We start from the raw sequence: 19,306 nt of genomic DNA, 5'->3' as shown, positions 1-19,306 counted from the left end.
AATATCAAGGGTTCTAATATTTCAGCCGGAACGGTATTTTTAACCCTAAATTTCTTGTTCGATATTACTCATAACTCTTTAAAACCAATCAAAATTCAGTCTTTTTTGTTCCTACTTCTTTTTTTTGAATTTTTTTTTCCGTTTAAATATCAAGGGTTCTAATATTTCAGCCGGAACAGTATTTTTAACCCTAAATTTTTTGTTCGATATTACTCATAACTCTTTAAAACCAATCAAAATTCAGTCTATTTTTATCCTACTTCTTTTTTTGAAGTTTGATTTTTTTCCATTTAAATATCAAGGGTTCTAATATTTTACCCGGAACGGTATTTTAAGCCCTAAATTTGTTTTTCGATATTACTTATCCAATCAAATTACAGTCTTTTTATATCCTATACCTTTTTTTGAAGTTTTAAATATTTTTTTCATGTAGACGTCCACCGGAGGTCGTTATATTTCAGCCGGAACGGTATTTTTAACCCGAAATTTCTTGTTCGATATTACTTAAATCATAACTCTTTAAAACCAATCTAATTACGGTCTATTTTTATCCTACTTTTTTTTTAAGTTTTAAATATTTTTTTCATATAGGCGTCCACCGGAGGTCGTTATATTTCAGCCGGTACGGTATTTTTAACCCCAAATTTCTCGCTCGATATAATTCATTAACAGAGATCGCCCGATGATGCGAAATTAACTTTGCCCGGTCGAAGCGAGCTCTCGGGAGTTCAGGATTTAGCGTGGGCCATTCCGTATTTAAATTTGTCTCACCTGTCATTAGCAGTGACCGTTTCGTTTTTACTAGGGGTGGACAGAGGGTTGACTCTCGAAATCGAGCAGTTTTAATATCGTTTTTTTTACAAAATCAAAGCAATAATTATATGTAGTAATTATTTTTCAGAGTTCGCGAATCACATAATGGAAACTAACCTCAAGTACACTCAAATCGTTACACTCAGTCACATACAAAGGGCAAGTCGTGAACAATCAGACAATTTAGATATACAAGCAGTTAAAATTCTTATTAAACTTTAATTAATAATACGCTTTTCTAAAATTAATCACCATTATTATTTATATTTCCATTAAACATAGTCCCACCCCTTAACCCCCCTTAATATATCGTAGTCATACAAGAAAAAATGACCTAGTGCATTTTTTACAAAAAACATGATCATTGACTATTTGATTTCTTACTAGCTTAATATTGCCCTGAAAAAATCCCAAAGGATTTTAAACTTGGAAGTATAATATATTGACGTGTTAAAAATGACTAACTGCATTCATGTTTATTTTCTTGCCAAGCAAAAGTGACTTAAATGGCCCTCCTGAACATTTTAAGTTTTGGTAGTTGGTCGCTTTCTCCTGTACGACTACGATATATTTATACATAAATATATAAGTTTCAAGAATTAATGCAATATGGATGTTCAATAAGGGGTGGAATGGTGAACGTTATACAAGTGTATAAAGTGATCGCTTGAGCCAGGCAAATGCCAGGTCGTCTTGGGAAGTTTAGACTTCCATCTTCTTACATAAAAAAGGGAAGAATGAAACATGTTTCATATCAAGTTGAGACACCCTTAGAAAAAAATACTCATTACTTTACTCAGTAATTGCAGTTGATAATTCGTTTTGAATTATAAAACTTCATTTGGTATTTAAGCCAATATTTATAATGCAAAAATTTGTTTTAGTGGTGAAATTCGCCGCCAAATTCAATAAACCTTTTGTCAGAAATAAATTGCGCCTTCGCCCACAATATTGTTTGGCCATGGACAATTTTGCATAAATTATCAACTGACCATAGACAAAATACATTATTGTTTTCGGCTATTTAGTATTTATTGTACCGTCAATTAATAACCAGTACCATAAAAGTGATTTAACCCTGCGTTGCAGGATTTTCAGTAAAATGCACGCCGAAAAGGCGTGTACTGTCAGTACTTTATTTCAGATGACTCACCTATCTAGTTAGTAATAACACACAATTGTTAATATATTGTATATATTTATATATATATATATATATATATATATATATATATATATATATATATATATATATATATATATATATATATATACATATATATATATATATATATATATATATATATATATATATATATATATATATATATATATATATATATATATATATATATATATATTTAAATATATATATATATATATATATATATATATATATATATATATATATATATATATATATATATATATATATATATATATATATTATCGGCATTCCGAAAACATGTACAACTGAAAATTGACGATTTTTGATTTATGACGTTTTTGAATGGAGTGAGCGATATGGGATACAGACCAGAGCAAACACAGCGAGAACCGAATCTCTTTTAATACCTTTAAAAATGAGGACACTGAGGAATATGAAACATGGTAATTCGGAAAATGTGTAGTACGTAGAATACTGTCAGATGAGAAGACAGCGAAGACGATTCTGGAATACCCATGTTAATAGAATGCAAGAAAATGGCCCAAATCCCTCTTCAAAAGAACCCAGATGGAAGAAGACCACCTCAAAGACTTCCAAAGCGATGGCGCGACAGCTGGCAGTCCACGTCACAAGAGACGGATGTACAGATCCAAAGAAGGAAGAAGAAGAAAGAAGAAAAGATAGTATTTTAGAATTAATCAATCTCGAAAAAAAGCGCTCAGCTTCGAAACCGGTAGACATTATAATTATAATTTTTATTTGAAGCACTAACTTTGTGATTTTCCATTTTATAATTAAAATGTAACATTGTTTCAAAATCACTTTAAATATTTTATTATAACTTAATTAAAACGTCTACCGGTTTCGAAGTATTAATCAGTCTTGATAAAGAAGCTGTTAGCTTCGAAACCGGTAGACATTATAATTAAGTGATAATAAAATATTTATAGTGATTTTAAAACAAAGTTACATTTTGATTACATTATAATAAAATATTTTTAGTGATTTTAAATTAAAGTTATATTTTAATTACTGATTTTTTTTTTTTAAATTTTCTCTAAAATTTCAAATTAATTTCCGCTATTCATCGTGAAATGTAACAACTATACAAGTGGATTTAATGGAAGTGGGTGGTGCACAGCGAAGGGTGTTAACACAATTTTTCATTATCAGAATTCTATTGCAGTGGCGCTTGCTTTGTGGAACTCCACAGTACACAATGAAAAGCGGAAATTAACAAACGGATTAATATTCTGAACAAATGTACGGCCGTCCGAATAAAATGACGTCCGAGGAGTCCAGCATTCAGAATTATGCAATCTAAATTCATTTATTAGTTTATAAAATTAAACAAGCTTGTTTTAACCACTTTTTTATTATTAGTACACTTTAACCAACCGGTTTCGACAAGAACCTTGTCATCATCAGGGTTTATTAAATTCTAAAGCATGATTATAATATTATAGAATATATATTATATTCTCATGAATTATGATATAATCTACAACATTTGGAGTGTGCCCAAATACTTGTTTACAAAATCTGGACTATAATCCAGATTTTGTGAACAAGTATTTGGACATACTCTAAATGTTGTAAATAAATTTTCTGGTCAAATTATAGTATTTTTTTTTGGTGTTTTTCATGTGTGTGATTGTAATCCAGGATTTGGACCTCACATACTAATATAAGAGTTTCTGCTTAGTAAAAAAGCTTATTTACATCTCACCAATAGATGTCTATTGAAGTTCTAGTGATTCAGGAATAATGTTTCAAAAATTGGTTTAAATACATATATATATATATATATATATATATATATATATATATATATATATATATATATATATATATATATATATATATATATATATATATATATATATAATTATATATTAATATATTTGTATATATATATATATATATATATATATATATATATATATATATATATATATATATATATATATATATATATATATATGTATGTATATATATATATATATATATATATATATATATATATATATATGTATATATATATATATGTATATATATATATATATATATATATATATATATATATATATATATATATATATATATATATATATATATATATATATATATATATATATATATATATATATATATATATATATATATATATATATATATATATATATATATATATATATATATATATATATATATATATATATATATATATATATATATATATATATATATTGAACTTTATATACATATATATAGAATATTGTTCGCAAATCTGGATTATCTTCAATTACCCATAACTCCTAAGTTATTTTTCTCATTATTTTTTGACATCTCATCAAAGATGAAGAAGAATTCGGTCAAATTATAAGCTAACAAGATAAAAATGATAATAATATTTCTGGCGTTTCTCATGTATGTGATTTTAATCCAGAATTCGGACCTCACATAACTTATATGAGAGTTTCTGCTTAGTAAAAAAGCTTCTTTCATCTCACCAATAGATGTCTCAAGTGAAGTTCTAGAGACATCTATTAGTGTTTCTAAACTGGTTCATATAAATAGAACTTCCAAGAATTTGAGTAGTGTGGTTATCAATAATGGGTAGAATTGGTGAATGTTAAACATGCGTAAAGTGATCACTTAAACCAGCCTATGACGGTCGTCAGCCCCGTAAATGTCCAGAATTCCATATACTTCCTCATCTTTGATGAGATGTCAAAAAATAATATGATGTAATCTACCCAGATCACCTACATTCTTACGTAATATGATATCTACCCAGATTACCTACATTCTTACGTAATATGATATCTACCCAGATCACCTACATTCTTACGTAATATGATATCTACCCAGATTACCTACATTCTTACGTAATATGATATCTACCCAGATCACCTATATTCTTACGTAAAATGATATCATCTACCCAGATCACCTACATTCTTACGTAATATGATATAATCTACCCAGATCACCTACATTCTTATGTTTTATTATATAATCTACCCAGATCACCTACATTCTTATGTTTTATTATATAATCTACCCAGATCACCTACATTCTTATGTTTTATGATATAATCTACCCAGATCACCTACATTCTTATGTTTTATGATATAATCTACCCAGATCACCTACATTCTTATGTTTTATTATATAATCTACCCAGATCACCTACATTCTTATGTTTTATTATATAATCTACCCAGATCACCTACATTCTTATGTTTTATTATATAATCTACCCAGATCACCTACATTCTTATGTTTTATGATATAATCTACCCAGATCACCTACATTCTTATGTTTTATGATATAATCTACCCAGATCACCTACATTCTTATGTTTTATTATATAATCTACCCAGATCACCTACATTCTTATGTTTTATTATATAATCTACCCAGATCACCTACATTCTTATGTTTTATTATATAATCTACCCAGATCACCTACATTCTTATGTTTTATGATATAATCTACCCAAATCACCTACGTTCTTATGCTTTATAATATAATCTACCCAGATCACCTTCATTCTTACGTAATATTATATAATCTACTTAGATCACCTACATTCTTATGTTTTATGATATAATCTACCCAGATTATCCGTATTTTTACCGTTTTTTCTGCCTTTTACAGCCAAGCTGGACGGTGTGAAGACGTACATGCGCATGAGGCGGGTCCCCTCGCATCTGCAGGTGAAGGTCATCAAATGGTTCGACTACCTGTGGCTGACGCAGAAGTGCTCCGACGAGGAGAGGGCCGTCAGCTGTTTGCCGGACAAGCTCAAGGCGGAGATCGCCATCAATGTGCATTTGGACACGCTCAAAAGGTAATTCGTTCGTTAAACTTAATATGTGTAGAATAAAACAACAACTAAGTATATAGTTTTTCCACATAAATTTTATTTGATCAGTGACTGGGTTTCGTCGTAACCGTCATCATCATTTAGTCAGTCTGATGATGTCAATTATGACGAAACCCAGTCGCTGGTAAAATAAAATTTATGTGGAATAACTGAATACCTGTTTTTTTATGTTCCACTACGAAATGTCAGTACAAAACATAAATTTTTATACGTGTATATGTGTATATATATATATATATATATATATATATATATTTATTTTTTATTTTTTAGAACTTCCAAGAATTTGAGTAGTGTGGTTGTCAATAATGGGTAGAATTGGTGAATGTTACACGTGTGTAAAGTGATCACTTAAACCAGCCTATGACAATATATATATATATATATATATGTATATATATATATATATATATATATATATATTTTATTTTTTATTTTTTAGAACTTCCAAGAATTTGAGTAGTGTGGTTGTCAATAATGGGTAGAATTGGTGAATGTTACACGTGTGTAAAGTGATCACTTAAACCAGCCTATGACGGTCGTAAGCCCCGTAAATGCCCAGACTTCCATATTCTTCTTCATCTTTGATGAGATGTTAAAAAATAATATGAAGGTAACTCCTGTAATCGGAGATAATACAGATTTTGTGAACAAGTATTTGGACACACTCAAAGTGTTGTATATATATATATATATAAATATATATAATTTAATACTTAATCTACTTACATCCTTCCAATCAATCTTCCAAAGCATTTAATAAGTGTCACACTCTACACACATTATTGAAAATGCTTATCTCAGCCTTGCATTTCCTTTTCCTTTCCATCACTTTTCGAACATCTTTTTGCCAAATATTTATCTAAATATTAATCTACTTTCATTCTTTTTTTGCCCCATATATATGTGTACACAAAAATATAAAATAAAAACACAATTTCTTCTGTTATATGATTTTTTTATATAATATCTTAGTAAATCTTTCAGCAGTTTCACAGTCGAGAATATTTCTCCACCTTTCGTTTCAATCTCTTTCAGAATTGAATTCATAAAGATTTGTTTACGTTCGGTCTCTCTGTTACTTTGTGCAGCTTCGTACTTCGAGAGCATTCCCACCCTCGAACCCTGGAAATGCCACCCTGAAATGGCGCACTTTGCACGATTCCCTGCACAAATCGACCAGAGCGATATCTCATCTATGATTTAAATAGTTGCTGCTTTTACCCACCCCAATTTACGATTTGCCACAGACGATTTGAGAAAACGTTAGCGCCAAAGGTGGCTGAGAACCTTGTGCTGATAAGACTCTCGATCAAGTCGGTATAAGTATGAGTTTACAATTCTTCGTTTGTAATGTAGTGAGTCTAAAGATCTTATGATTTTAAAATGATGAAAAATGTAACCTAATCTTACTAACATTTATGTTAATTAATATATCGTAGTCGTACAGGAGAAAGTGACCAACTAACAAAACGTAAATGTTCACTTTTGCTTGTAATAAAATACACATCAATGCAGTTAATCATTTTTGACAAGTCAATATATTATATTTCCAAGTTTAACATTCTTTGGGAATTTTTTCAGAACAATATTAAGCTAGTAAGATTTAAAATAGTCAATGATCACATTTTTGTAAAAAATGTACTTGGTCACTTTCTCCTGTATGACTACGATATATTAATTAATACGAATTATTATATTTATATATATATATATATATATATTTATATATGTATATATATATATTTATATTTATTTATATATATATATATATATATAAATATATATATATATATATATATATATATATATATATATATATATATATATATATATATATATATATATATATATATTTATATATATATATATATATATATATATATATATATATATATATATATATATATATATATATATATATATATATATATATATATATATATATATATATATATATATATATATATATATATATATATATATATATATATATATATATATATATATATATATATATATATATATATATATATATATATATATCAAAATCAAAATCAAACCCTTACCCGCACCCCAATGGTGCATAGAGCACTGCATCATATAAACGCAGTGTTATCTAGATCGTTAACACATAAAGGAAAGGTAATCAGCCCTCCACTTCACGTACCAGTCCAGGGTAATATTGAATAAATATTTGAGTGAAAATATCACCCACATTTATTTGATCCCCCCCTGGGAATCGAACCCGAGACCTCCAGAACAAAATATACACTTATAAAAATCTATATATATATTTTTTTATACATACATGAAAATCTTTTTTAACCGTTTTTTTTTTTGTTTCAGGGTGGAAATTTTCCAGAATACCGAAGCGGGCTTCCTCTGTGAACTGGTTCTCAAACTGCGTCCCGTATTATTTTCACCGGGAGATTATATTTGTAGAAAAGGTTGGGAAATACTTTTTATTATATTTACACATCCATTCATTACATTTTAATGACACTCATTTTTAAAGAAACAAGAACACATACGTAGAAAGACATGTCGATAGAATAGCAATCATGTATCTTAAATGTTTTTTATTATGAGTTTTTTTATTTGAAATCTAAATTTCACTTGTTAAATACTACTTTTTATTAAAAAATATATTGCCACACTTGTTTCAATGCATTAAAATCATTTTCCAACACCGTATATTCGATGTGGAATGTGTCGTAACTCGTGTCGCAATACATTTTAAGTAATAGTGTTATTTACCAAGTGATATTTTAATTGTATATAGACTGCATTATTAATATTATCAATATTCAATGCGTTTACTTTGTGGTTAGTCAATTTTACTTTTTTAACAATTCTTTTTTTAAAAAAAACTTGTTAATGTTAGTATATCGCTCACTCCTTTCAAGAACGTCATAAATCAAAAAAGTTGATTTTTCAGGAGAATGTTTTTAAAGTTTAAAAATATAATACAATATATTAAAAATAAATACCACTAGCCACTTACTGAACTTTTTACTGTGCAACAGATCTTTCAAGGTAAACCCTGAAGGTTTTTTCTCCATTTGAAAAATATTTAGTATATTTAAAAAAATAATTAAACAATACCTTTTCTTCAAAATGCAAAAACAACACTTTCTGCCCTGTAGCGGGTATATATTAAGTTTAAAATATGCCTCTTTTGCTGGGATATAGTACATTTTCTGGGCATTCCGAAAACACGGATGACTGAAAATTGACGATTTTTTATTTATGACGTTCTTGAAAGGAGTGAGCGATATGACCGCTCACCGAGATTATTGTATACCGGTTTCGAGACATAGGGCGTTTGTCCATTACACGGAATTACACGGAATTTTACAGTCTGGCACGTCAGTCAGCGTTTTAAAACGATGATTGGCTTGTATTGGCTTGTGCTTTTGTCCACCTTTCTTCGGATCGGTGCTCTTGATAAACGCTCAACTGTCGTAGTCGCTTTCATGTTTAAAGTTACTATAATTTCATGTAATTAATGAGTGAAAATTCTAGGCAAAAACAGTCGCTAAAAATATATTCAAAGTAGTAGTACTCACGATTCAAAGAAGTATTAAAAAACCTTGTCTGATCTTGTCTGAAAAAAAGTATACCTTAAAAATGCATAATATAAATATTTGAAAACATGTTTTTAAATGTTGCGTTCAATTACTTTTTTTATTTCATACAAATCTTTGTAAAATTTATCTTCTTGATATCGGAATCCCAAAAAATCGACAATATTATTTGCTTAATTATTGATTTGGCGTTTAATTTGTAGAACTCCATTTTAATTTATGTATGAATTTTAAATCAAACACAGATATTTTGAGTCTATTAAGTTGCAACTTAGTAGACTCAAAAAACAGTACTAAGTTACAATTTAGTAGACTCAAAAAATCTGTGTTTGATTTAAAATTAAAACATAAATATTATTTGCAGTCTTCAAAAATTAATATATCCATGTCTATTACGTTTTCTCGTATCCAAGTAATATCCTAAGGGCGTTTGTGCACTACACGGAATTACTCGGAATTTTACCATCCGGCACGTCAGTTAGCGTTTTAAAAAGACGATTTTCCTGGATTAGCTTATGCTTTTGTCCATATTTCTTCGGATCAGCGCTCTTGATCGGTGCGTGAACACGTTGCGCGTAAATTCGATCACGCTAATCTGTCGTAGTCGCTTTTATTTTTCAAAAACGGACTGCCGGACGGTGAAATCCCGTGTAGTGGACAAACGCCCATACCCGTCTCTTTCTTAGGATAATCACTGCACCGGCATGCAATCAATACTACACGTCACTACCAATTTTATGAAATAGTGATATTTTCCGAGTGAAACATAAATTTCAAATGGCAAGACATTTCGTCTTGCACTTTTTGAGGGCTCACTCATTTATCTGGAGTGTCCTTCCAACACACCTATGTCTTGCTCATTTTCTCTCAGCTACCTACACCTTCTAGAGACATTCATTACTCTTGGTGACATCGCGTCCAAAGGACACTCCGATCCATTTTGTCGAACTCCACCAAGTCTTGTATAAAGACGTTTGTACCGGTAATATAGCTGCCCGAAGTAACGGCTTCATTCCACTCGATTTTCATTATTATTAATAAACACATCATTTATCATTATGATCGCTTCAGACGGGAGAGAGATTGTTGAAAGTTATTATAATTTTCACGCAAATTTCGGCCGAACGGAATCACCGAAAACATGTCTGTTTATTTATGTATTACGGAGTTAAATTTAACATAATGGTGACCGTATTCACAATTTCATTTGAAATTTGACATTGTTAACAAAAGTTCATTTATATACTCGTATATAAAACCAAAATTTATGTACCGCCTGCGTAGTGTAATGGTCAGCACGCTCGGCTACCATTCTGGAGGTCTCGGGTTCGATTCCCGGGGGGGGGGGGTCAAATAAATATAAGAGATTTTTTTACTTTAATATTTATTCATTATTTACCCTGGACTGGTACCTGAAGCGGAGGGCTGATCACCTTTCCTTCGTGTGTTAACGATCAAGATAACACTGTGTGTATATGATGCAGCGCCCTATGCACCATCGGGTGCGGATGAGGGTTTGAATATAAAACCAATGACTTTGTTTTAAATTATGGTTGGGGTGCCTTATGCACCATTTGTGGGCGGATAGGGTTCAAAGAAGAATAAGAAATCAGATTTTCCGGTACTTGACAATCTTCCAAAGCATTTGATGACTTAAAAGCTGTTGTTTTTTGGAAACATGGACTTAAACTAATTTATGTTTATGCTTATTCATTAAATCTGGATTATCTCCAATTAATAATAAAACATAATAACCATATCCGCTCCCTAGGTGGAGCATATGGAGTCCACAAACTGTCTCCAGGCATTTCTGTCGGCTGCCAGCTCTCTTGCATCCTCCCAAGTCAGATCCGCGTTCCGAAGTTCTGACGAGAACTGCCGACGAATTGTCAGCAGTGGTCGTCCTGGGCGGCGCGAACCTGATGCCTTGTAAAAGAGGCAAGCTTGATTAAGGCTCTCAGGAGGCATGCGGAGTACATGGCCAAACCAACTGAATTCATTGTTCAACTGTTTATTCATATTATTTTTCACATCTCATCAAGTATGAAGAAGAATATGGAAGTCTGGGCATTTACGGGGCTGAGGACCGTCAAAGGCTGGTTTAAGTGATCACTTTACACACGTGTGACATTCACCAATTCTACCCATTATTGACAACCACACTACTCAAATTCTTGGAAGTTCTATATGTATATATGAACCAATTTTGAAACATTGTTCTTGAATCACTAGAACTTCACTAAAGACATCTATTGGTGAGATGAAAAGAAGCTTTTTATTGAGCAGAAACTCTTTTATTAGTATGTGAGGTCCGAATCCTGGATTATAATTACATACATGAGAAACGCCAGATTTTATCATTTTCATGTTTTATGTTAGCTTATAATTTGACCAGTTAATATATTTACAACATTTTGAGTGTGTCTAAATCTGGAGTATCTCCAATTATAGGAGTTATTTTTCATATTATTTTTTGACATCTCATCATTAGTATGTGAGGTCTGAATCCTGGATAATAATCCATGAAGACATGCAAGAGGAGATGCACGAACGTGGAGGAGGTGAACAATGTTTGCAAATACAGAGTGGTGTGGCGTTCTATTCTCTCTGCCTCCCCCTGCGGGGAAGCGGCGTGACGGTTAGTTTGTTAGTTAGTTAAACGTTATTAGAAACCTTCGTGACACGTATGACGTAGACGCATCTAAAGATCTAATTTCCCCCATTACCAAAAACCACCTCTCAAGAGCAATGCCTGAAAACATTTTAATAAATTTCGGTGGCAAAGTTCACGACCGTGTAAAATTAATTAAAACGTGTTACATTTACTTTTAATGTAGCCCTAATGCAGGAACACAGTGTGGCGCAAAAATAATCACCCTATCGGAAGATGTTATAATTTTTTAAAATGGCGTCTATGACGGTCTAATGTCTAATGGGTAGAATAGGTGAATGTTACACGCGTGTAAAGTAATCATTTAAACCAGATTATGACGGTCGTCAGCCCCGTATATGCCCAGACTTCCATATTCTTCTTCATCTTTGATGAGATGTCAATAAATAATATGAAAAACTCCTGTAATTGGAGATAATCCAGATTTGTGAACAAGTATTTGTGCACACTCAAAATGTTGTAAATTCCTGCCTTATTGTGTATATAACATAGAATTTTGTCTAGCCCCACACCAGTCTGATGATGTCGGTAATGGCGACCCGGTTGCTGGTCAAATAAAATTTATGTGAAAAAAATTACAAAATTGTTATTTTATTCTATAAAATGCAGTTCCACCAAGAAATGTCAGTACAAAACATGAATGTTTCCAAGTACTGTCCGTTCATATTTATTTTACCTCTGATTTATTTATATTCATATTTATTTTATTTACGTTTATATTTATTTTAATTTATACATTTTTATACAATACATATTTATTTTATTTATGTACATATTTATTTTACCTCTGATTTATATTTATAAATAAAAAAACAACAACTAGAGGTAAAATAACCGTAGATTCGTTGTACTTTTACACAAATCTAGGTTTCCTCCATTTAGGAGTTATTGACTTTTTTATGACATGAGTAATATGAAAGTCTGACAATTTACAGATTTTACGACCGGTCACAGGTGGTTTAAGTGATCACTTTACACATGCGTATCATTCACCATTCCACCCATGATTGACAAAAAAAATTGCAACTAGATAAAAATAACTCAAATTTAGTAGCATAAAAATTGAAAATTATGTTTTCAGACGTTTTTTAGCAGATAAAAATAATCCGTAGCTTATTTGTTAGTGTGTTATTTTATTCTATCTTCCAATAGGGTGATTAATTTTGCGCCACCCTGTATATTACGAACGGAACGAGCTCGTGTCTCAGTGTTTTCTTTAAACTAAGCAATTAAGGGTCTGCAAAAATCTTTAATTTCTCCCATTCATTCTTTCTGCTAGAAGTTGTGCGAAATTATTCCTTAGCACAGACCGAAGAACGTGACAAAGGAGAGATGCGGAAATGAAAAGTTTTTAAATTGTATTATTAAAGCTTTAGTTATCGTCCAATTGTGTTTTTTTTTCATCTGTGCTTTTTAAAAAAAGAGATTTATTCTTCGAGAACTTTATTTTTAACTCTCTTTCTCTTTCTTATAAGTAATGAAGCTATGCACCCCGTTTATAAAACAAAAAATGTCCAGTATTAGAAACCAGATTATCTGAGCGAACTCGAATGTGAATTTCTCGTAAAACCATTGCTTTTATTACATTTTTTACATTATTGTATACTTATTGTATACTTATATTTCTCCGCCTCCGTAGTGTAATGGTCAGCATGCTCGCCTACCGTTCTGGAGGTCCCGGGTTCGATTCCTAGGGGGGTTTAATAAATATAAGTGATTTTTTCACTCTAATATTTATTCAATATCACCCTGGACTGGTACCTGAAGCGGAGGGCTGATCACCTTTCCTTCATGTGTAAACGATCAAGATAACACTGCGTTTATATAACGCAGTGCCCTATGCACCATTGGGGTGTGGATAAGTGTTTTATTATTATTATTAATTTTGTATAGTCGGTAAGAAATTATTTGTAATTTTTCCTTGTTCTGCTTCTAAATACGACTGTTATAGGTTTATATAAGTTGAAAGGAATGGGTGGGGTCTTAAGTGAGTTGTGACAAATCTCGTTTAATCTTTGAGAAATATATTTCCAACAGTGTCCAATGTCAATAAAAAATATTAAAAATATTAATAAATCCAGCCAAAGAATGAATAATTTACTAGAAATCCCTTTTTGCAAATCCAGACTCGCGCAAAGACACTCATTTTTCATGGCTCCAAAATTGTTTAATTCATTCCACAAAGACTATCTATTAGACATGAATTACCTAAGTTTGTTTCGATTTAAAATTATGCTTAAATTATTTATTAAAAAAAAACAGATCTAAGTTCCTGCTTCTTTAAAACGTATAACTCACAAAGACTATCTATTAGACATGAATTACCTAAGTTTGTTTCGATTTAAAATTATGCTTAAATTATTTATTTAAAAAAAAAAACAGATCTAAGTACCTGCTTCTTTAAAACGTATAACTCACAAAGACTATCTATTAGACATGAATTACCTGAGTTTGTTTCGATTTAAAATTATGCTTAAATTATTTATTAAAAAAAACAGATCTAATTACCTTCTTCTTTAAAACGTATAACTCATATAGTACATACTCGTATTTGCTAACTTTTTTTTCATTTTCATCTTTTTGTTTTTTTGTTTTCTGTTAAAATCAAATATTTGTAGTTTATACTGGCACTTTAAATCTATTTTTATTTCTGATAATATCTATTGTATTCTTTAAAATGTAATGTATACCCGCACACAGGCCATGCCTTTTGGGATCTTTTTGTGTATAAATATGTTTTTTTGTACTTGTAATTGTAATAAGAATTTAAATTAAAGTAAAGAAAAAAATGTTGTCGAATCAAATAGCTATTTTTTCACTCTAATATTTATTCAATATCACCCTGGACTGGTACCTGAAGGATCAAGATAACACTGCGTTATATGACGCAGTGCCCTATGCACCATTGGGGTGTGGATAAGGGTTTTATTATTATTATTAATTTTGTATAGTCGGTAACAAATTGTTTGTAATTTTTCCTTGTTCTGCTTCTAAATATCGACTGTTATAGGTTTATATATTTGATTCGACAACATTTTTTTTTCTTTTTTATGAGGAAAATTATAAAATATAAATAATTATTTGTTATGTTTTAGGCGAAGTCGGCAAGGAGATGTACATAGTGAACAGAGGTCGTCTTCAAGTGGTGGCAGACAACGGAAAAACGGTACTAGCTACCCTTAAGGCCGGTTCATATTTCGGAGAGATTTCAATATTAAACATGGGCACAGCAGGTAAACAGCTTGGTAAATATCGGCCACAAGACGCCACGCCAATACTATGAGTAAAGATAACATCAATTAACTTTTTCGATTTCTTTTTTAATTTATTCTCCTCTATCTCTCTTTGAACTTAATGCTAGACTCCCCCCTTGGAAGTTACATTCGATATATTTTATTTCACCTCTTTTTTTAAGGGAATGCCACCGATTTTGTAAATGATACTCGAGTCGAAAATGTCTGCAGGTTTATCGGGAAAAAATCAACTGAATAATTTGTATATTGCGTATACTGCATAGCTGTCATAAAACACCTTCAGTTTTTCAGAGAGTGTCAGAATGTTAGTTTTTTGTTGTTGTTATTAATACAAATATTTATATATATATTATAAAACCCTTATCCGCACCCCAATGGTGCATAGGGCACTGTGTCATATAAACGCAGTGTTATCTTGATCGTTTACACATGAAGGAAAGGTGATCAGCCCTCCGCTTCAGGTACCAGTCCAGGGTAATATTGAATAAATATTACAGTGAAAAAATCACTTATATTTATTTTACCCCCCTTGGGAATTGAACCCGGGACCTCCAGAACGGTAGCCGAACGTGCTGACCATTACACTACGGAGGCGGACACAAATATTACTAAAAATCTCACAAATATTTAGCTAAACAATTTTTATTAATAATATATATTTGAAGCACTAACTTTGTGATTTTATAATTAGAATTGACTTCGTTTTAAAATCCTCCGTAGTGTAATGGTCAGCACGGTCGGCTACCATTCTGGAGGTCCCGGGTTCGATTCCCAGGGGGGGTCAAATAAATAAAAGTGATTTTTTCACGCTAATATTTATTCAATATTACCCTGGACTGGTACCTGAAGCGGAGGGCTGATCACCTTTCCTTCGTGTGTTAACGATCAAGATAAAACTGTGTTTATATAATGCAGTGCCCTATGCACCATTGGGGTGCGGATAAGGGTTTAAATAAAAATTGTTTTAAAATCACTTTAAATATTTTATTTATAACTTAATTATAATGTCTACTAGTTTCGAAGCTAACCGGTTGATATTAAAATTATGTTTTAATAAAATATTTGTAGTGAGTTAAAAACAAAGTTTCATTTTAAATTTAAAAATAATATACTAGTGATTCTATGATACAAAGAATCCTGTAGAGATTATACAAACGATATTTTTTCTCGAACATTTTTGAGGTTGATTTGAAAGATATTCAAGAAATAATGTTTTTTTGTAAAAATTCTTTAAAAATAACGCAAAAAATCTATTGGCTATAGTATGTTTGTAAATATATGTGCGTGTGTGTTTCATGACATAAAAATCTTATTTGATAAACTTTAAAAAACTATGGGATCTTATATTTATTTCAAATTAATCATAGCAGGCTTTTAATGCAAATGTATGTATTAAAAGAACTATGTTTATTACTTTTCTGTCGCACATATCCTATGGCAGATAAAGACCATATACTAAACGTAAGGGAGAAGAACATATCGACGTGCTCTACGGAAAGTGCTCTAACTGCATTTTTGTCAATTTTGAGACATTTGGTGTGTGTTATGACCGTCATCTACAAATATAAACAAACGAAAAAATATATAAAATAAATTACGCCTAGTTTTCAGGCGTATAAGGCGCTATCTGCATCGAATTATCGAAATTAACTGAACTCCTAAAATGCTAACTACTTCATTTTGACAAATCATAAAGTTTTAAAACGATTTAATACATTATTTTATTGTGCTTTTGAATGTTTAATACAAGTTTAGAATTTCAGATAAAACCGTTAATTAATAATAAAAAAAATACGTTGAAAAAAATCTTCTAAACTCTCTCCTGTAAAGTAACAAATTTGCAGATATAGTACTTTACGTAGTGGCCGTCGATATAGGGCTCTAGAAGCAAGTGTGTAGAGATGATATTTACATTAACGTTGGATTATTACATTTTACCATTATGTTAATAATGGAAAAACCTAAAATTCATGTTTATGTTATCGCTACATACTTGTAACTAGAGCCGTATGCGTTTCTCCCCTAAATACCTAGTATTATACAGTATATTATATGATAATAGGATCAATATGTAGAGGGAAGTCTTCTACCCTCGAACAGCTCTCAGCACCGGACATTACAAATGTCTTAAAAATCTATACTTTTTTAATTGAACAATAATTAACAATGTTAGTCAATATCCTAATATATTTTTTTCATAATGAAAAATAAAATGCAGATATTTTCGACGAAAGTCAATTTGATCCCTTCACTCGTATATTTTGCTTCACAATTCTCCTTTTCTTCGAACCAATATTTAGAAAATTATTATCGATTGTCTCATTTTTCCTACGATATTCTTTTATTTTATTAAAGTAATATACACGGCTCTTTTTCAGTTTTTAATTAATGCGTATTTCGATGAAAGTTTTTAAATTCAACAACAACAATAACAAAAAGGGTTTCAACAATTTTACTTAAATCTTTACTTTAAAAATTTCACTCAATTTGGCAATTGTTTGTGAGCAATTTGTGTAAAATCGATTTCGAAAATAATTTAGTCGTTATTTTAAAGATTGGAAAAAATATTGGAATAAATACCACCTCAGGTTTAAATCCTCCCATTATCTAGAACTCATTCCCAACATTCAGTACCGTAGAACGGGGCTACTTGAACTTTGATGTGTTACTTGAGCCCAGTACAAAAAAAAATAAATCTGTATTTGGTCTACAATAATGAACGTATCGTGACAATAAGTGTCACCTGTCAGGGAAACAATGAATCATGTCGTTACGTTTATTATTGTAGACCAAATACAGATCTAAATCTTTTTTGTACTGGGCTCAAGTAACACATCAACGTTCAAGTAGCCCCGTTCTACGGTATATTGATAGTACAGTAGAACTTCTGTATCCGTCAAATATCTCCTTCGAATTCATTCATTCATTTATGACACTACGTGTTAACAGTGTAGTCAGTTCTCGGCGCTAGTACTGGCGTCAGTAACTAACTCTGTAAATCTGCCTTAGTAGTTTTATTACTCAAATTCAGACCATCCCTTAAATCTTGAAGCTCAGACCAGAATTCAGACCATCCTTTACAGGTAAAACCTCAGACCAGAATTCAGACCATACCTTACATGTAAAACCTCAGACCAGAATTCAGACCATCCTTTACATGTAAAACCTCAGACCAGAATTTAGACCATCCTTTCCATGTAAAACCTCAGACCAGAATTTAGACCATCCTTTACATGTAAAACTTCAGACAAGAATTCAGACCAACCCTGAATATAAAAACTTACCGACCCTTACATATAAAAACTACTTTTTTATTAGTTTAATTGGCAGTCACCCAGTGAAAAGATGTTTCTTCCACTGTCACTGATAACAAATTAAAAATCAGACAAAAAACATTCATCGAAATATAAATACAATGAAAACTGTAAAAAATATCTTCGCTTAAAAAAACAGAATCCCTTTTGCCCGATGTAGATATTTTGAAATAGACTCAGCTTCAAGATCTCCCTATTGTAATTTCGAAACCGCAATTCTCACTGGCATATCCTGAAACTGTCTTGAAGTAGGCCTTAAAATACGCGCAAGTGCGTTATTCGTTCATTTTATTTATTATTATCAAACTTTATTTTAAATTCTTTAGCTTTTTCCCCTTCCATCGAAGTGATATGAAAAGCTTTTGCATCAAACCTTGGCGTGTCATCTCTGTGCATGATATTTTACTTAAATTATTATATTTATTAGATTTAAGTTTTGTACTGACATTTTTTGGTGGACCTGCATTTTTTTATAATAAAATAACAACTTTTATGTATGGTTTTTTCCACGTATATTTTATTTCAACAGTGAGTGGGTTTTATTGTTACCGTCATTATCAGACTGGTGGCTAGATAAATTTATTTGTTATATACACAA

General features: G+C 30.7%; 1 protein-coding gene across 1 annotated transcript in view; it reads left to right on the top strand.

Annotated features, from left to right (window-relative positions):
* The window catches only part of LOC148302631 (cyclic nucleotide-gated channel rod photoreceptor subunit alpha-like), a gene marked incomplete at its 5' end in the record, with an annotated part of 115,648 nt that overhangs the window by 80,583 nt on the left and 15,759 nt on the right, over nucleotides 1-19,306 (top strand). Inside the window, 3 exons of the mRNA XM_088271320.1 lie at nucleotides 5,651-5,843; nucleotides 8,229-8,329; nucleotides 15,236-15,373. Of these exons, the coding sequence (XP_088127446.1) occupies nucleotides 5,651-5,843; nucleotides 8,229-8,329; nucleotides 15,236-15,373 (432 nt within the window). The remainder of the gene's footprint in view (nucleotides 1-5,650; nucleotides 5,844-8,228; nucleotides 8,330-15,235; nucleotides 15,374-19,306) is intronic.

The sequence above is a fragment of the Brachycentrus maculatus genome, unplaced genomic scaffold, assembly GCF_059751285.1.
Source record: "Brachycentrus maculatus isolate JH-2025_06_01 unplaced genomic scaffold, ASM5975128v1 h1tg000430l, whole genome shotgun sequence".
Lineage (NCBI taxonomy): Eukaryota > Metazoa > Arthropoda > Insecta > Trichoptera > Brachycentridae > Brachycentrus > Brachycentrus maculatus.
The sequence above is the reverse complement of the archived record's forward strand: the minus strand, read 5'-3'. Positions and strand labels throughout refer to the sequence as shown.